General features: G+C 52.4%; 2 protein-coding genes across 4 annotated transcripts in view; one reads left to right on the plus strand and one right to left on the minus strand.

Annotated features, from left to right (window-relative positions):
- Window positions 1-194: 194 nt before the first annotated feature.
- Window positions 195-17,099, minus strand: PPP1R7 (protein phosphatase 1 regulatory subunit 7). Of its 3 annotated transcripts, none has more exons than XM_033111344.1 (11): window positions 16,961-17,099; window positions 13,987-14,048; window positions 13,469-13,597; window positions 10,327-10,382; window positions 9,583-9,648; window positions 8,913-9,043; window positions 8,370-8,532; window positions 6,608-6,724; window positions 5,286-5,390; window positions 4,032-4,118; window positions 195-503 (listed from the first exon to the last, which is right to left on the minus strand). In XM_033111344.1, the coding sequence occupies exons 2-11, from the start codon at window positions 13,994-13,996 to the stop codon at window positions 327-329; spliced, it is 1,041 nt and encodes a 346-aa protein (XP_032967235.1). In that variant the 5' UTR covers window positions 13,997-14,048; window positions 16,961-17,099; the 3' UTR covers window positions 195-326. The 3 variants fall into 3 exon arrangements, with proteins under 3 accessions (XP_032967235.1, XP_032967237.1, XP_032967234.1); XM_033111346.1 differs by lacking the exon at window positions 16,961-17,099 and adding an exon at window positions 16,832-16,899; XM_033111343.1 differs by lacking the exons at window positions 13,987-14,048; window positions 16,961-17,099 and adding an exon at window positions 16,832-16,947.
- PASK (PAS domain containing serine/threonine kinase) overlaps window positions 17,029-17,163 on the plus strand; it is a 34,729-nt gene continuing 34,594 nt past the window's right edge. The window contains exon 1 of the mRNA XM_033111336.1: window positions 17,029-17,100. The gene's annotated coding sequence lies outside the window, so the exon portion shown is untranslated. The remainder of the gene's footprint in view (window positions 17,101-17,163) is intronic.

Below are 17,163 nucleotides of genomic sequence, written 5' to 3' on the forward strand. Positions count from 1 at the left end.
AGCACATGGACCTCTGACAGCACCCAGACACGTTCCACCTCCTCAGGTGGAGGTGACCTCCCTGACAGAGAAGGAAACACCGAAATGGCAGCGAGTGGCACAAGTGCAGCGGCCGGCGACAGTTAGCTAGGGACGGCGCGCGGCGGGAGGTAAAGCGACGGTGTCTCCGTGCTGAGCGGACATCACACACTCAGTTACCACTCAGTGCCTTTTATTGCCATTGGGTTTGTGACTTGATATAGTGACGACTTCTGGAGCAACGGGCGGACTAAAAAACCGTGGCTAGGAAGTTCTTTTGCAGAGAGGGGCCAGGTGAGGTGCGGGGGTCAGAACCTGACAAAGGTGGCATCGATTTGTCGCACGGAGGGCAGGGCCAGCATGACCTTCCGCCTGTACTGCGGGTCTCTCTGCAGGGGGTTCCGCTCCAGGTACACCGTCTCCAGACTTCTGGCTCCCTTCAGCTCGTCCAGGTCGCTCCAGTTGTCCAGGAGGTTGTCGTTCATCTGGGAGGACACAGGCGCGTGCACACACACATGAGAAAAGCCTCCTTTAGGAGAGAGCTGCCCTGCCCTTGCCCCAGCCACCCCCACAGAAGCTAGTGTCACTTGGTAGGAAGTCTCCCCGGCACCTCAGAGCCTTCTATCACCCCTGGGTACAGCCTGGCCACCTTTCAGCAGAGTCCCCAGTGGTGTACTTATTCATGCCCAGAATCTGGGCCACCTCACACGCCAGGGAAAAGGCAAATGAAAATCAGCTGAGAAGAGCCGAAGCAGCAGTGACCATAGCTCCCGCAGGTCCGTGCATTTGCTATAGACCAGCTCTCACCATTGTCCCTGAGGCCTGACTATGTGCCATGATATGTACCTGCAGCAGCTCAGAGGCCACTTCACCCCAAACCCGCAGCTCTCCCGTGAGTTGCCCCGCCTTGTTCCACTGGGATACCCACTGCCGGGTTCGGTAGTATACATGCCCCACCGTGGCTGACTCCCCACTACCCACGTGATGTCCCAAGATGTGAAACTTGAGCAGGATGGGCTCAGAGGTCTGAGTTGCAGGCTCAAAGCAGGTTCGGTTTCACATGTTGACTGCCAAGGCTCTCTTGGAGGAGACCCGCCTTAGCCAGGAAGAGTGCTCTCCCTTTTCAAAATACCGTCAGGACAAGGGCATAAGGGGCTCTGGGCTCACAGTGCCCATCACAGAATCTGCATATGATGCCAACTCGGTCCACACCTGTCTAGTGGATGCTCGCGGACCCTCTGGTGGGGACAGGGCAGGAGGGTCTGCGAGACGAGCCCCCCTGGTTTCTATTAAAATATGGCAGAGGGACAAGTAAAATCAGACAATACACCTACGCCCGTGAATGCAAGATGCACTCAACTGCCTGACAAAGGATGAGGGGGAGAGGGCTGCGGACGAGCACACGTGGGGAAAGTCACCACGGCTCCAGGCTGGTAAACGTTTAGCAACCGGCTCCCAGAAAAACTGAACAGCCTGGATTTGTAACGTCTGCCAATTCCTGCGTGTAAATACCCCACGTGGCTGATTTTTGTTATACTTTTTTGCAGACTTTTTTTCAAACATACGTACTTCAACAGAGTTGATACTGCGCGCAAGATTTTCTTGTTCTTTTAGAATATACTTTTCTAAACTCTTTTTAAATTATAAAACAAATACATGTTCATTATGTTAAACTTAGAAGAACCAAAGAGTATGAAAAGAAAAACCAACTACGTTTTTATAATCCAGAGAGAGGTAAGGGCTTCTTGTTTCTTCATGTTTCCTTCTAGTCTTTTTTCCTGCGCGTGTGAGTCCACGTGCACTGAGTCCATGGACAACTGGATGTCTCCCCAATACTCTGCACCTTCCTTTTCTCATTAGCACTATATATCATGAGCATTTTCTGTAATTAAATTTCCCTTACAAACATCATTTGAAGGCCTCATTTTATGGTGGCATAATATTTCCTCACATGGCCATATCATAATTTATTCATTATTCCCTAAGTTGGAGAAAAAATATACGTATAAAAAATAAAAACAAAGTTTTAGAATAAAGTCAGGTGTTTTTATAAATTTTGGGTTTATAACCTTTTCTAAACTGCCTCTAAACCCAGAAAACCAAGGAAAAGACAGATTTGTCTTTTCTAATCAAATCGTTTTATTTTTACAACGAGCAGAGTAGTAGCATGAGAAAATACAACAAAGCTATTTCCACTGTAAAAAAATGAATCCTGATATTTATATATTTTTGTACATAAACCTTTGTCTGAATTGCTCACCATTTTGTTGATTCTGAACACCCCAGGAAACGTGTGCTAACCAGAGTCCTGCCAGTAGCCAGGGGTGCACATGGCGTTGCAAACCGGTTACCATGGCGTTCTGTAAAAGCCTTTGCTAACCTGAGCCCAAACACTGTATCCCATTATTTTAGTGCATTTTAAGAAATTAATGGATAGAAACCATTTTACATGTTTACAAGCAACTGTTTCTTCTTCCCCGGTGACTTGCTTGTTTATGCTCTGCCCCAGTTTTCAAATGGCATTTGTATGGACCATCGTTAACATAAGGATACCAACCCTCATTGGAGATTTCCGTGTAAGCGTGTTCTCCACATTATCTATAGGTGACCTCCACCTGAAGGTCCCCTCCTGGAATCCGACTACCCCCTGCCTGCCACACAGGGTCAGATAGGAGAGCAGTCCACATACCATACAGGCGGGTTCTGCCTGTTCTCACTGTCTGCCCGCTGGGCTGAGACGCAGGGCTCTAGGGTCACAGGGCCAGGGGCTAGCCAGCCTCCAGTGGTCACCAACCGACCTGCCTGCCTCCCTGGTAGCCAGGGTGCCCATCTGGCCCCTACCTGGTCTCAGCACCTGTGTCCCATGCTCTGTCCCTTGACAGGGCATACAGAGGGACCTCACACTTCAGAAGCCCTGCCTCAGGATCAGCTGTCTCCTTACATTTTCTGCCTGGTGCCCTCTCGCTGTGGCACAGGTCCTCTTTCTCTGGTCTCTGGTGTGGCTCCCTGGATCCCCCGGAGCCAACCCCTTTTGCTCCCAGCCCAGCAGCCCACCAGCCACAAGGCCCACGTGGCTCGCTCAGCCGCCCAGCCTGGCACACCTTCACCACCTCACATTCTGGTCTCCCAGACTTGCTCTGGCGCCATACCCAGACACCACCCAAGACCCAGTGCTATTAAGAGGCAAGGGACATTTTCACCGCAGACCACCTGTGTTCTCAGGAGACTTGGGTGATCTCGGAAGACGAGGAAGGGAAAGCGCACAGGGTGTCAGCAGGGTCTGCAGCACAGCCAGACCAGGGGAAACCACACTTTAGACTTGGCTCACAGCTCAGAGCAGAATGGATGCACCCAGGACAGCGCTCACTTCAGTTACAGGGCGGGACCTGAGCACTGAACCCTGCAGGGGCCGCGAGCCCAGGGAACACCCTCAGGGATCTGACACCCAGGACCTCAACTTGGCCATCATTTGCAACCTCTTTCGAGGAGTCTCGAGGCTCTGACATCGTGTCTTCCGACTGGCTCCGTGACACTGCTCCCCAAACCACACCTGTAACCACGAGCCACATACAGCAGAGGCCAGGGGGTCACTGCGGAAGGCCAGCCCACATTCCCTTGCGCTGCTGGGACCCCGAGTCCCAGGCCGCTGTAGGCTGTCCATACACTTCCGGGCTCTCACTGCAAGCGCCCTCATCACTTCATCAGATGCTGGTTTGGGGTCAGTCTGTGCATCGGGGCCGGTGGGGCCGAGACCCGCATTGTTAACCAGCTCCCAGTGAAGCCCACACCAGCCTGCGACGGCAGCGCAGGCCCCGGCCACTCCACACCCCTCCACCTCTCGGGCCCCCCTCATCCACACCCGTCCGTACTCCATACCTATCCACCCTCCCCCCACACGGGCCCCCCACTCCACTCCAAGCTCACAGGGCTGGAGCTCCTGGCACTCACTGTACTTTACTCAGGGGGATCAGTTTAGCTGAAGTATCATCCATCCCAGGGACTGCTGTACTTACCCAGAATTCCTGTAGCTCTGTTAGATGGCTGATATTTTCAATCTTTTTTATTCTATTTGACGCAATGTCCAACATCGTGAGTTTGTTCTAAAATAAGGAAATAAAAATTTCCCAGGTTATTGCAGCTCAACCATGACTTCATGACCATGCACATAGTGCCAGGTGCTGAGCTGAGATCTGTGGACAAGCCACCCTCTCTGCTCTCCCAGAACAGAAGCGAGCAAACGGGGACAATGGCACCTGCACATGCTGGCAGCCCACCTGGGCTGGAACACAGCACCCTCATGGCCACCCCATCGAGCTCTTGTATGACTGGGATTGAAACGGGTTTTGTCAGACTCCTAGCCCTGGGCTCCCAAATCCCTGTCCACAGGACCCAGTGAGATGGCGGTCCTGGGCAGAGTGCAGTAACCCTGCCGAAAAGCACAGGGAAGCCCGGGCGGAATGGCAGCTGGCATGGTGCGTGCTGAGCACCTGAGCCGGCCTGTGCTCATACACCTGAGGCTGGCCTGTGTTCACACCTGAGGCTGGCGTGTGTTCTCACCCCTGAGCCTGCCCTGTGTTCACACCTGAGGCTGCCCTGTGTTCACACCTGCGGCTGCCCTGTGTTCACACCTGCGGCTGCCCTGTGTTCACACCTGCGGCTGCCTTGTGTTCACACCTAAGGCTGCCCTGTGTTCTCGCCCCTGAGCCTGCCTTGTGCTGAGTGAAGGCAGGCTGAGCAGGGCAGGGAGGAGTGTGGTCAGGCCTGTCTTCACCAGGGTGGTGACAAGTGGAAGGAGGAAGGACCTGCAGGCGCTCCCAGAGTGGAGGCAGCTGACAGAAGCTGTCCTTGTGGCCCCTGCTGACTGGGAAGTGGCCCCGGCTGGCCGGGAAGTGTGTGGCCAGCAGAGGGCAAGAGGGGCAGCTGCGGACACCTGCCAGCCATCTGTAGTTAGGCAGGCACAGGAGGAGGTAGGGCTTGTTTTTTACAAATCCGTGAACGCTGCCCAGCGAGGGGACCCTCTGAATTCCTGTGCTGAGATGACACCCTGGCAGGGCGGTCAGCTCAGGGCTAGCTCGGGACAGCTGCGCCTGACTGGCCACAGGCACTTGTTTCATGCATTTCCCACGTGAGGAGGGTCGCTCGGTTTGTAGGACTGGAAGGTCTCTACGATGAACCTCGACGCAGCGTGTCCACCTAGAGCAGCCCTGGAGGTGGCCTGCCTTGCACCCGCATGCGCACGCCTCCCAGACGGACACAGGGAGCCTTACGTTGTTCTCCAGGCCCTCGATGGCCTCGATGCCGTTGTGGCTGAGGTACAGCTCCCGCAGGTTCACCAGGCTCTGCAGCCCTTCGATCTTGGTCAGCCGGTTGCTCTGCAGGAGGGAGAGTGACAGCTCAGACTCGGTAGAGGGAGGGACACCACACAGCTGCTAGGATACGAGGTTTCTTAGGTGGACCATCCTGCTAACACTCATTCCACATAAAACGCGCCAAAATGGGACTTACTTACGGAGAAAAAGATCCAAATCTTTGCTAAGATTCATGTGGGAGGCTTTACGCACAGAACACACTTCTTCAGGTGTACTTGGGTAAAGTCTACCTCAATTAACAGCAATTCAAAAACGTCAAAATCACTGGGTACTTTAAAATAAGTTAATTCTCATATCTTTTAGTACTCTGTTTCCCCGAAAATAAGACCTAGCTGGACAATCAGGGGACAATCAGCTCTAATGCCTCTTTTGGAGCAAAAATTAATATAAGACCCCGTCTTATTTTACTATATAACATCTATTATTATATTTATATAATATAAGACGGTGTTTTATGTTAATTTTTGCTCCAAAAGAGGCATTAGAGCTCATTGTCCGTTTAGGTCTTATTTTTGGGGAAACACGGTATATATTGTAACTCAAATTAAAAGTACGACGTCCTGCCAGGCCCTGCCCCCAGAACACCCTAACACATGCCGGCTCATGAGTCCAATTCTCTCATTTGGCTTCCTACAGAAGAGGTCACGTGAGCCAGGAAATTCAAGTGCCGACTGATTTGTAAACACGGGGTTGGCGTTCGGCACGGATGTGGAAGGAATCGTGCCTCCCAGTGAGCCAACGCCGTAGGAGCACTTGGAATAAGCTCAACCTTCTAAAGAAGCCCCTTTGCCTAAAAACCACCAGGGACTTTCATTAGGAAAAGTAACGCGACCCATAAAGAAGTCTTAGTCCGATGTGTGTACATACATGTACGACATGGGTATGTGAGAAATCTCACGTTTTGGTTGCTCGTGATCACGGACACAGTGGGAGACAGAAACTGGTGGTTTAGCAGCCCTGGGGGGGTGCGGTGTGTGGGGGGGAAGGAGGTCCTGGGTGGGGGGCACAGGCCCTAGGGAGGGCACAGGCCCTGGGGGTGGGGCGGGGGGGGCAGACAGGCAGTGGGGGCACAGGTCCTGGGGAGGGGACAGGTAGGCTCTGGGGGTGGGGCAGGTGGGGGACCACACAGGCCCTGTGAGGGAGGTCGTGCAGGCCCTGTGTGGGGGGGAGGGGGGTGAGCAAGCCCTGTGTGTGTGGGGAGGCACACAGGGGGAGCGTACCTGAATACTGAGGACTGTCAGGTTGGAAAGGGCGTCCAGGTTCTGAAGTTTAGTGATCTTGTTTTTCCCCAAAAACAAACTCTCCAGACTAGATAATGCATCGATATTTTCAATCGCCTGAGACAAGGACAGAGAGCAGTTAGGACTGTGTGGCCGACCAGCTCCCCCAGGGAACGGGCAGGTGCCCGGCCAGGAGACAACGCTCTCTGGATGTCAGCCTTGGGATGTCAGGCAAGTTACTTTTCCACTCTGGAAATTTCCAACCATACTTGAAAGTACAGTATGAAAAAAAGAGAGAAAAGGTAAAGGGTCCAAGGCGTCTTCTCCTGGGCTTACACCCAACCTGTAGAATTCTGGGGACAGTCTGGAAACCTCTGGACCAGATTTCTCACATCCCGCCCCCTTCTAAGCTGACACAGTATTATGTTCAAGTGCATTCCCGAGAGCCTGGTTTCAAAGCAGCAGCGAGATGCCTGCCTGCCTGCCTGCCTAGGACGCATGACTGCCTGGCTTCCTCAGCTTCCGGACCTTCCTTCCTGGCTCATCCTTGCTGTGGCTTGAGCTCCTCTGCTGCGTCTGTGCACAGCAGGTGGCTGAATGAAGGTTTACAAACTAGGTCTCAGCTTCCCTCTGCTGGGCTCACTGCTCTCTCAGCACAAGCTAACTGTCCACTTTTCAGCGGACACTAAACAAGCAGAGTAGTCCACGCTCACGCAGCAGGACTCGGCTGCGGGGGGGCTCTCTAAGTATGGAGGTTCAGGGGAGGGCTTCCTTAACTGCCACTGCCTGATGAGCCACTTTCTCCTGGAACATTCCAGAGAGAGATACCTGATAAAATGCTGACATCTGGCGCTCTCTAGTTTTAAATGTGCTGCCTGGCCACCTGCGGCCACATTACCGCTAACAACTGTCCAAAGAGGCCGTCAGAACCCCCCTTGTCGTCGGCCTGTATCCTGCCAGCTCTGAGGGGCCAAGCCCGGCCGACTATAGCACGCTATAAACTTCCCCAAGCCAAACAGAGGGGTCCTTCCAACACGGAGGGCGGGGGAAGGGGTCCTTCTGTCATGGACAGAGGGGGAAGAAGTGCTCAGCCCGTCCCCAAGGCCGTGGGAGTGCAGGCCTGGCGCCCTGGCCCCACTGGGATGTCGCCAGGCCAACGCTGCTGGCCACTGGTGAGCACACGTCCTCCTCCGTCCTGCTGAGCCTCCCTCTTCTACGCTGGCAGCTCCACCCTGCCTCCTCGTAGAGCTCGTCCCGGTGGCAGCAGACCACGTTTCCAAAGTCTTTTATTTCCACGCTGCCCAGTGCTCTCAGTAAATGGCAGGATCTAATGCTGCCCCCCAAGCTTCCTGCAGCTTCTGGTGTGGAGGTCGGGCCGCGGGAAGCCACCCTCTGCTCGGGACATGCTCGCCTCTGACAGGCTTGCCTGAAACAACAGCACATTCCAAAGCCACGTTTGGGCTGATCAGTCACCTCGGGCGAACGTCCTGGGATGCTTACTGTGAGTTTAGGTCCCGACAATGGTGAGCAAGTGACGCCTACGTGCACAGGCCAGGCCGCCCCACTTGGGCGCACATTCTTGTTAATACTGACCTCCGGCTAGCATTTTTCTTAAAAAACACTAACTTCCCCGTTCCTGAAGAAAAATCAACGACATGAAAAACAAAGCCCACCGCCCCTTCCCCACCTGCCCCGCCACCTGCCCCGCCATCCGGCCGCACTGCTGCCCTGCAGGGGCCACGCCGCTTGCGCCCATACCTACCCGGATACGGTTGGATCCCAGCTCCAGCAACTGCAGCTGATGTAAGTTGCTTACATTCTCGATTTTACTGATTTTATTGTTGACCAAGAAGAGTTTTTTCAGTTGTGTCAACTTGTCAATCCCTTCAATGTTTCTCAGTAGATTAAAAGAAATGTCTAGAATCCTGGAACAAGCAAAACATTTATTTTTAATGAGCACAGGCCACACAGAGCTCAGGATGTAACTACCTTAGAGGTGGCAGGATCATGTGGCTGCCCAGGGAGCCCCAGGGAGAGCGGGCACAGCCTACAGGGCCCCCGACATCTGGCTCACAGCACTGCACACATGGCGGACACTGTGTCCTCCCTGACTGGACCAGCCAGAGGCCTCCAAGCAAAGGGTTAATCTGCAGGTTGAGATTGTGGGCAAGCCGAGGCCCCCTCTGGAGCCAGGTGCCCCTAGGACCCTGAGGCAGAGGTGGCCTCTCAAGGCTGAGCCGGGCCACGAGTTGGTTCTGGGGACACTGGGCAGGCCAGCTGTCATGTCCCGGGTCTCAGCACTCACTCCAGCTCTGTCAGTGCATCCAGATTCTCAATCTTTTTGATCTGGTTGTCATAGAGATCCAGCTCTCGGAGGCTGTGCAACTCTTCCAGGTTCTCGATACATTTAATCAGATTCTGACGGAGGCACAGAGTCTGCGGACGGAAAGAGGACAGTGACCTGGGAGGCCCCGGGATAGCCTTTGGGGAGGACGTGCTTGTCACCCTGCTGTCATTTTCTAGAGAGGGGCTGACCTTGGTGAGGATGGCAGACACCCACAGGGAGGATGGCAGCAGGCTGTGCACCGAGCACACCTGCTTGTGAGGGAGGCCTTGCTCAGGTTTGGGGTGTGTGCTGTCTCACGGCACAGCGAGCCCTTAGCGGCTCGACTGTGAAGAACAAATGGAGCTCAGTGAGTTAGGACTGTCCAGGCTGGTGCGTGCATAACTGCGGGCAGGCTGGGCACCGGGCACAGAGAGCAACGGCAGGTCTGAGCCGCGCCTCAGCTCAGGGCCTGCTCTATCAACCTGCCAATCAAAGATGCTCGAAGCAGTTCCGGAGGATGGCAGCACCATCTGTAGGACTGTCCCTGACAGAACGGACTCTTGGGTGTGCATTTACCTACATCCTGTGCGTGGGACGGACTCTGGGTGTTACAATGTCACCGCATGTGAAGGGACAGAGCTCCTCTCACCTTCACTTTCTTCAGAACCTCAAATCCTTCAATTTTCCCAATGCGATAGTGATTCAGATCCACATCCTGAAACATGAAATCTAGCTCAGTGGCAGCAGGGCCCGGAGACCTGGGTGCCAGTGAGGGAGCTAAAGGCGGCCTGCCAGGGGCGGACAAGGGGAGGAGGGGAAGGAATTGGTGAGTTGCAGCAGACAGGTGACAGTGACATGGATGTGAGCTTCAAGATGCTCGTTGGTTTAGCTACGATTTATCACAGTTTTACATCAACAGACCCTCCAAACAAGCGGCATGTAAAGCCTTTCTCTCACCCCTGGTTCCCTGGAGCACAAAACATCAGCTGCAAGGAGAGGCACCCGACCAGGTCACTGTGGGTGGCCCCAGGGTTGGTTATTATGCAACAGGTGCGTCTGCCCTTCCCGGCAGGCTTTCGCATGCTCTGAATTGTGAATAAATTTACGGTGCTTTTCAGATGGGGCTGTTAGGACCCCGCCATTTACAACATAATCATCTGACTCATAGAGTTTATGAGTCAAAGGTGTTTCATTTGCCACCATGGCTAAACAGAAATGGGATTTGTCACCAGTATTAAAAACAGTTAAGAACATAAGGAATTGGACCCAACCAAGGGAGGTTTAGACAACCTCTTCTAGAAGATCACTTACTAATCTGGCACCGTCATAAAAGATAACGTGACAGAGTGGCCCGCCACTATACCCCGAGGCTGGGCCGGGCAGGTGGCATTACCTCTGCATCTCTGTCCAGGTTAATAGTTTCCATGTCTACAGGCAGCTCTTGTCCTTCTGAAAACATGAGAGATAGAGAGAGAGAAAGAGAGAGACAAACCATTCAGAGCCCCGTTTCCAGGAGGCAGCAGCCCTGGCACAGGTGAGAGCTGGCACTCAGGTTGCCCTACTCAGAGAGCTGACTCAAACATCACATGGGGGACCTAAATGACATGGGAGGGCTGAACACCCTGTCCAACAATGCTCATCTTTCAGGCACTCTGAGTTTCCTGAATTCAGCTACCAGCAAAGGTCTCCACAAACTTCCATCCCACAGCTGTGTAACTGGCAGCAGCCCGCCCTCCCAGTTTGTGGCAATAAATCAGGAAATTTGACTATAGATCACGCTGGGCATATCAGATGCTGCTCTAGGATGAGCCTTTTATTGCTTTGGAAAGTGGCCCAGCAGAGGATTGGGGCCCTGCTGAATAATTTAAATACGCTTCTCGGTTGGGAGGCCGGGGAGCTAATCCCAGCGAGGGCCCTCTGGCCTGGGAGCTGGCCTCCCTCCTGGTACATCGAGTGCCCGAGGGGAGCTGCGAGCCGACTCTTACTGTGGACTGAAGAGCCTCTACTCAGCAGCGCACCCCCCTGATCGTTTCATCTAAACTATCGAAGCGTTTGTGCCTAAAAGGATTCAATTCTTTAAGAGTAACAGTGACTCCTTGATTTCACCACCTGCCTATGATTTCTTCTCTCAGTCTACTTGAATTAGGATCCGAATCAGGCCGTATTTGATGGCTGGATGGCATTTCTCTAAAGGCCCTCTTTGCTCTTGCAAGTTTTGAAGAAGCCGGACCACCTGTCTTGTAGTGCTTCTCCCAGCTGGAGCGTGGGGCTGCTGTCTCTCCTACTTCATTAAAGTGGTTGTTACCGTCTTGCCTGGCTCCTACTGTTGCCTCTTCCCTATGGCAAAACTGCGTGTGTGTCTGCGGTGCAGCGGGCTTGTACCCGACCTCCCGAGGACTAGCGAGCGGCCTGTGTGCTGGTCAGCCTGGCCCCTGGACTGGAGGCCTCGGAGGGGCACACTCTACACAGGACCGGCTTAACAAGGAAGTAGTGGCCCCACACCAACTGAATTCACTCTATCGTGTTTTCACCATGTCTTTTCCAGAACAATCAAGTGGCTAGTTAAAAAAACTCACTTACTATATTTTATCCATAACTTTATAGGATATCAACCAACCTAAGAATTAAATTAAAGAAGCTTGGCAAAACCAACAGGTATACCCAAATTACTTGTCCCCCTCCCCCAAAGACAGCATACATTCAACATCATGAACTCAGGCAGTTGCAATGAAAGAGTCACTACAATGAAGGCAGGGCGCCCAGGTCACTTAGTGTCCAAACTGACACACTTTAGGAGTAAAAGGCACTCCAGACAATCATTCTGGGCCAGCAGGTGACAATGGGCTGTCTTGGGCTCCTCAGGACATGTGGTCACAAGGCTTGAAGGGGTTCTGTCAGCAACACATCCAGCACAGGACAGGGCCCCCCACCCCCACTCCGAAAAGTCAGCTTAATTTTGAAACAAAGTTACCAACCTAGAACATGTTCCTGAATGCATTATGTACTGATTGTATTTTTTTGATTTTAGGGAAAATAAGTGAAAGGTAACAGCTGACATGTTTGAATTTGTTTTATTTAAGACTTAAATAAATACATGTAGGAGCAAGTCCCGATTTTTTTAAGGACTTTCAAGAATGCACATTTTTAGGCAAGTCCTAGTTAGCGCGGAGTCTCTAGTTACACAAGCCGGGTCCAAGTGCAGCTGATGGACTTTGCAGCCGTACGCCCTTGGGTGAGGCCCGGCCAGCCTGTGCTCACGAGCCAGGTGGAGAAAGCCCACCTTGGGGCTCCGGCAACTCTCCAGTCCCTCCACAAGTACCAGATGTTCAGAGGTGAGGAAAGGTGACGCTCCCACCGCGTGGCTCTCTGGGACTAAGTTAGACAGTAATGAAAGCTTTCATCTATCACTCCCATGTACTTAGCCCGCCCACGTCACTTCCAGAATATCGACTCTCAAGTTCCAAAATGTGATGGGTACTTTTGTGGTAATCTCCTTTGCCTTAAAATTAGGTTTCCATAGTTACCAATCATCTTCACTGGCACAGAGAGCACAATGTTATTTTAAAAATTAGTTTTGTTTTTTTCTAAATTTGTTAAAAATGGTCATGTATGATTACTACCTTAAAAATCCATACATTGTATATAAATCTAGAAAATGCAGAAGGTATAGACCCTTACCAACCTGCTGTTCAGACACCCTCAACAAGTTTGATGTGATTTTCTCTTAAGTAGGTAAAACCACATATTATTAATATGTTTTAAATAAAAACAAGATTTCAACATGCATACTGTTTGGAAATTAGCTTTTTTTCACCTAATAATATATTTGGACATCTTCCTGTCTGTTCATATGGTTTCTCCTCATTGTTTTCAATATAAATTGATTTTGTAAACAAACAAACAAACAGGCTTAGATCATGGTTGGAGTGTGTGAAAAACTACCAATTCGGGCTGAGGACTTACTTTTCTCTAAATTCCTTTTGCTGTTTTTCACTAAAGGAGGCCATTGGGACATTTTCTACATAAAATGATTTTCCTAACATCTAGCGATTAAGAAGTCCTTTCTAGGTCTGTAAAATGGTGAAGAAGGGCTCAGAATTGACTTCTCTAAGACACTAAAAGTGCTATTCTGAAAGTAGGCTGTTACCATGGCAGGAAATAAAAGCAGAGTAGTCAGCCATAATGTTTATTTCAAATCTCACTTTCTGAGCACATGGTTAATAAATCAATTTTTGGGGTCTGTCCCAGATGACGCACCAGTACCAATATTATCAGTAGTAGTATTTGGCTTCAGTGGAATTAGGAAAAAACCACATCCTGCCTGCAAGGGCCGTTATGCCTGCTGGCCAATGGCGCGCCCAAGTTACAGGTCCACCATTCCCAGCCTGCCGAGGGCCTGGGCGCTGTGGTAGCAGGCAACGCCCGGAGCCCAGGGAGCTCCCCAGGCACAACAGAGGCTGCCACCTGGCAATCCGCACGACATTGCCCTCACCCACCCCCTCGGTGAGCTCAAGGCTCAGGACTCGTGCCGGTACCTTGTGGGTCCTCCTCCCCCCGCTCCGCTCCATCCTTCAGGCTGTGCTCGCTGAGGTCGGCCACGACGCCGCTGCTCTGCTTCCTCCCCTCTTCATCGCCCGATTCTTCAGACTCGACCCGCCTGTCAACTGAACCCACACAGATCAGTAAGAATTCCCATCCACTTCACGTGACTCTTTCAAGAACTTGTAACAGACTGACATCCAGTTGTGAGTCACAAAGACTTCACTCAAAAAAGTGTTGAGTTCAGCTCAATGAGCATCTGTGTGTCCTCCAGGCCCCAGGCACTGCCTGAAGTGTAGTGGTGGGAGAACTGGGGGCAGGGTGGGGCGGGGGGCAGAGCGGGGAGGCACACGGCAAGGGGAGAGCATCATACTATTCCTACCCTCAAGGCCTCCTGAAGAGTCGCCAGGTGTCCTGAAAGCCCTGGATGGTCTCATTAAACATACTAATGCTGACACGTAGCGAAGCCTGCACATTGCGAAGAGGGGACCATTGTGACCCTCCTGCCACATACCTTCATCCATGCTCCACTATCCATTTGGCCAAGAAAACCAGCCCAGTTCACAGGCCCACGTTCTGAAAGAAATTAAGACTAACTCAAATCAGACTGTGGGTGGGGGGGCTCTAACGAGACAGGAGAAGACAGCCAATAGTGCTAAATGCCCCACGAGAAGGTCACAATGCTAACTAACACCAGGGCATAGTGATGGCAGCTCAAAGCTCTGAAAGGCTGGTAAATAATGTTTTTCGAATAAACACGGCAATGATTACATGGGGCAGACTGATAAAAATTCATTGGCAAAACTGTCAGATAAGTTTCCTTTCTCCTAACTTTTTCATGACCTCTTTTGGAAGTCTGTCTGGAAGCCCTCAGGCACTAACAGCTTCCAAGTTTCCTGACTACAGCTTATCTCACAGGAGCGTGCTCTTTGAGAGGGAGACGGTCTAGTTCCAATTTGTATCTCCCGCTGGGCCAAGTGAGGAAGCACCCAGGAAAGGACTGCTGGATGAAACACGTCCCTATGGAACCCACCTCCAAAACCTCCAAATCCATTCCTTCTTCCCTGCCCCCAGCAACTGCCTCGGCTCAGCTACTCCTCACCTGTGGCCTGGGCTCCTGCTGGGCCTCCTAACTGGTCTCTCTGTGGCTTGTCTGGCCCTGACTAATCTATTCTCCATTGCCAGAGTCTGATCTGATTCTAAAACCCAAATCTGATCTGTGACTCCACAAAATTTCTGGAATACCAATGGCTCTTCCTGACTTTGCATCTTGCCCCTAGAGACACAGCTTTGGCAGTTACTTCCTTTTCCAAGCCTCAGTCTCCAAATCTGCAGAAGGGAGCTGGTATAGTAACTATATCTCAGGGCTGCTGTCAGGATTAAATTAGATAAGGCACAAAAGCAGTTAGCTTTTAATAAATAAAAGCAGTACACAATTAATTAGTTACAGGTACCCCTGCTTTTCAAAAGTTCACTTTACACCACTTCATTTTTAAGAAAGACTTATATTCGTACCTGTTATCACTAATGAAAGAAATCTGAAGAGGAATTTAGTTTTTACAAAAAAACGTGAAAAGTGAAAATAGCATTGTTTTGTTTTGCAGAGAGCCCTAAAAGAGGCAGCACACACCCCAGTGAGTGGCACCACTAAGCCTAGACCCAGGGCACCTACACCCAGCGTCTCAGCATCGAGCTGACATAGCTTTGAACTGTATCTGTGAGCATCTATGTTTTATCTCAATTTTGTGCATCTGCAGTAAGTTATGTCCTAAGGTAACTGCTTCTTTGATTTATGCCGTTTCGGGTTTGAAAGGTTTTATAGGAACGTTCTACTTTGAGATACTGGTAGCAGCGGAAACCTGCCTGCACTGCCATTCCATGCACTCTGTGGTCAAGGCTAAGAGCAAGTTCTACTGGGTTATGGATGTGGCTCGGCCCAGGGCGGAAGGGGCTTAGCTAAGGAAGAGCAGCCAACATGAAACCTGGGATTCTATCCTGAGGGTTGCAGAGTATGGGGCAAGTGACAGAGGACCACCATGTGAGGCCCTGGGGTCAATGGGCTGGCTCAAATATTGGCAGTGGGAACGAAAGACGTTTGAAAATTTGGAGATTTTAAGGAAGTGGAGGCGTCAGAGCTTCCTGACCAATGGATGAGTGGGTCCAGAGAGAGAAATGCCTGGGGTTTTCGTTTGTCATTTACTAAGGCATGGAAGTGGTTGGTGGGTGAGGAAGAGAAAAAGGGGACAGGAAGAGGCACTTCCTTGCTTAAAAAGATCCAAGGGTTTCAAAGTCCAGGACTTTTCAAATGCTTCCCCCCCACCCCCCACCTTCTCTTGCCAGCTTCACTGGCACTCTCCACCCTCATCCAAAATGACTGTCATCCTTGGTCAAGCTCTCCTCCAAACAGGTCTGGATCTCTCACAGCCCTTTGCCTGTGACTGTGTGGTTTTCTTCCCCTGAAATGACCTTTGATCTTTCCCCCACCCCCAGCCTGGCCGAACATTTAAGGTCCAACTTGGAGCTTTGGTTGTGCCGCCTTCACTGCTAAGTACGCCAGCTCTTCCTTTATGGCACCCCACCTCCAACCCTTTCTGCTTCCTTCTTACCGGCATTTACACTCGAGTGGCTGGCTGCTCTCCTGGAGCTCTGTGTCCCCCATGAAACCAGCGCAGCCAAGAGCACATCAGTATTGTGATAGAACTGACTCTCCAATTGAGTGTGTGTGTGTACAGTCGTATGCACATATATGCATATAATTTTTTTCAACAAAGTGAAAGAGTTGAATTTAGTCCTCTCCTAACTGTGATAACTTTGCAAACAGGCACCTGCTGTTCTGTAACAGTCTCTCGGCTCCCTGTCACCCCCTTCTCCACAACCCATTCGCTTTCGAGAGGACCCTTCTCGAAATGAGCCTTCACTAATGAGCCAGCGCGGGCAGTTCCCACGGCGCCCTGCGCCTGTTTCCTCGTTAGTTGCACGGGGACCCCGAGGGTCAGGCTCAGAGGTTCAGTGCGAGGCTCCAAACAGAGGGTGAACGCCCGCGCTGCGGGACTACGGCGCCGTCAGTCCCCAGCCACCCACCCGCCCACCCCGCTCATGCCGCCGCTCTCCCCTCGATCCTGGGTCGGGCGCCTCCCGGTCCGCCCGCGCCTTCCCGGCCGCTGCCGCCTTGGCTCGGGGCCCCCAGGGCCGCCCCCGCCCCCGCCCCTCCGAACCGGCTGGCAGCTGTCAGGGGCCGCACGGCAGGGCCCGGGCTGTGGTCGGAGGCGGGCAGCCCCGTTTCTCTCGGGCAAGGTCGGTGCGGGCCGCCACCCCCAGCCTGCTGGGCCTTTCGGCCACCGCCCTGTGGGGCCGCTCACCCTCCATCATCTCCTGCGACTGTTGCTGACCGGCACCGCGCTCAGCCGCCATGTTGGCTGCTCTTCCCCTTTCCGGAATCTGTCGCCTCAGGCCCTTCAGCCAATCAGGGCTCCCAACTCAGAACTCACCCAGCCAATGGAATCCCAGCGGAGGGGACTGAAGCCCCGACGCGCCTGCGCGGCCGCAGAGCCTCACGGTTAGTTGTAGTCCATCCGCGAGGTCGCGCGCCCTCAGTCTCCGCGCCGGCCGTCTCACCTCCCCCGGGCAGGTAATTTGAGAGCGCCCCGGAGGCGTCTGGAGGCGAGGAGCGGGAAGGAGGACTGGGGCAGTT

The sequence above is a fragment of the Rhinolophus ferrumequinum genome, chromosome 8 (assembly GCF_004115265.2).
Source record: "Rhinolophus ferrumequinum isolate MPI-CBG mRhiFer1 chromosome 8, mRhiFer1_v1.p, whole genome shotgun sequence".
Classification (NCBI taxonomy): Eukaryota; Metazoa; Chordata; class Mammalia; order Chiroptera; family Rhinolophidae; genus Rhinolophus; species Rhinolophus ferrumequinum.

What these genes read in the sequence shown, in the direction of transcription:
- PPP1R7 (XM_033111343.1), bottom strand. Translation starts at nt 16,883, where the DNA reads ATGGCGGCTGAGCGCGGTGCCGGTCAGCAACAGTCGCAGGAGATGATG. An exon ending in AGGTTCTGAAGAAAGTGAAG is followed by an intron (nt 9,044 to 9,582) that starts GTGAGAGGAGCT and finishes TTCCGTCCGCAG; the next exon opens with ACTCTGTGCCTCCGTCAGAA. An exon ending in TCGAGGGCCTGGAGAACAAC is followed by an intron (nt 4,119 to 5,285) that starts GTAAGGCTCCCT and finishes TCCTTATTTTAG; the next exon opens with AACAAACTCACGATGTTGGA.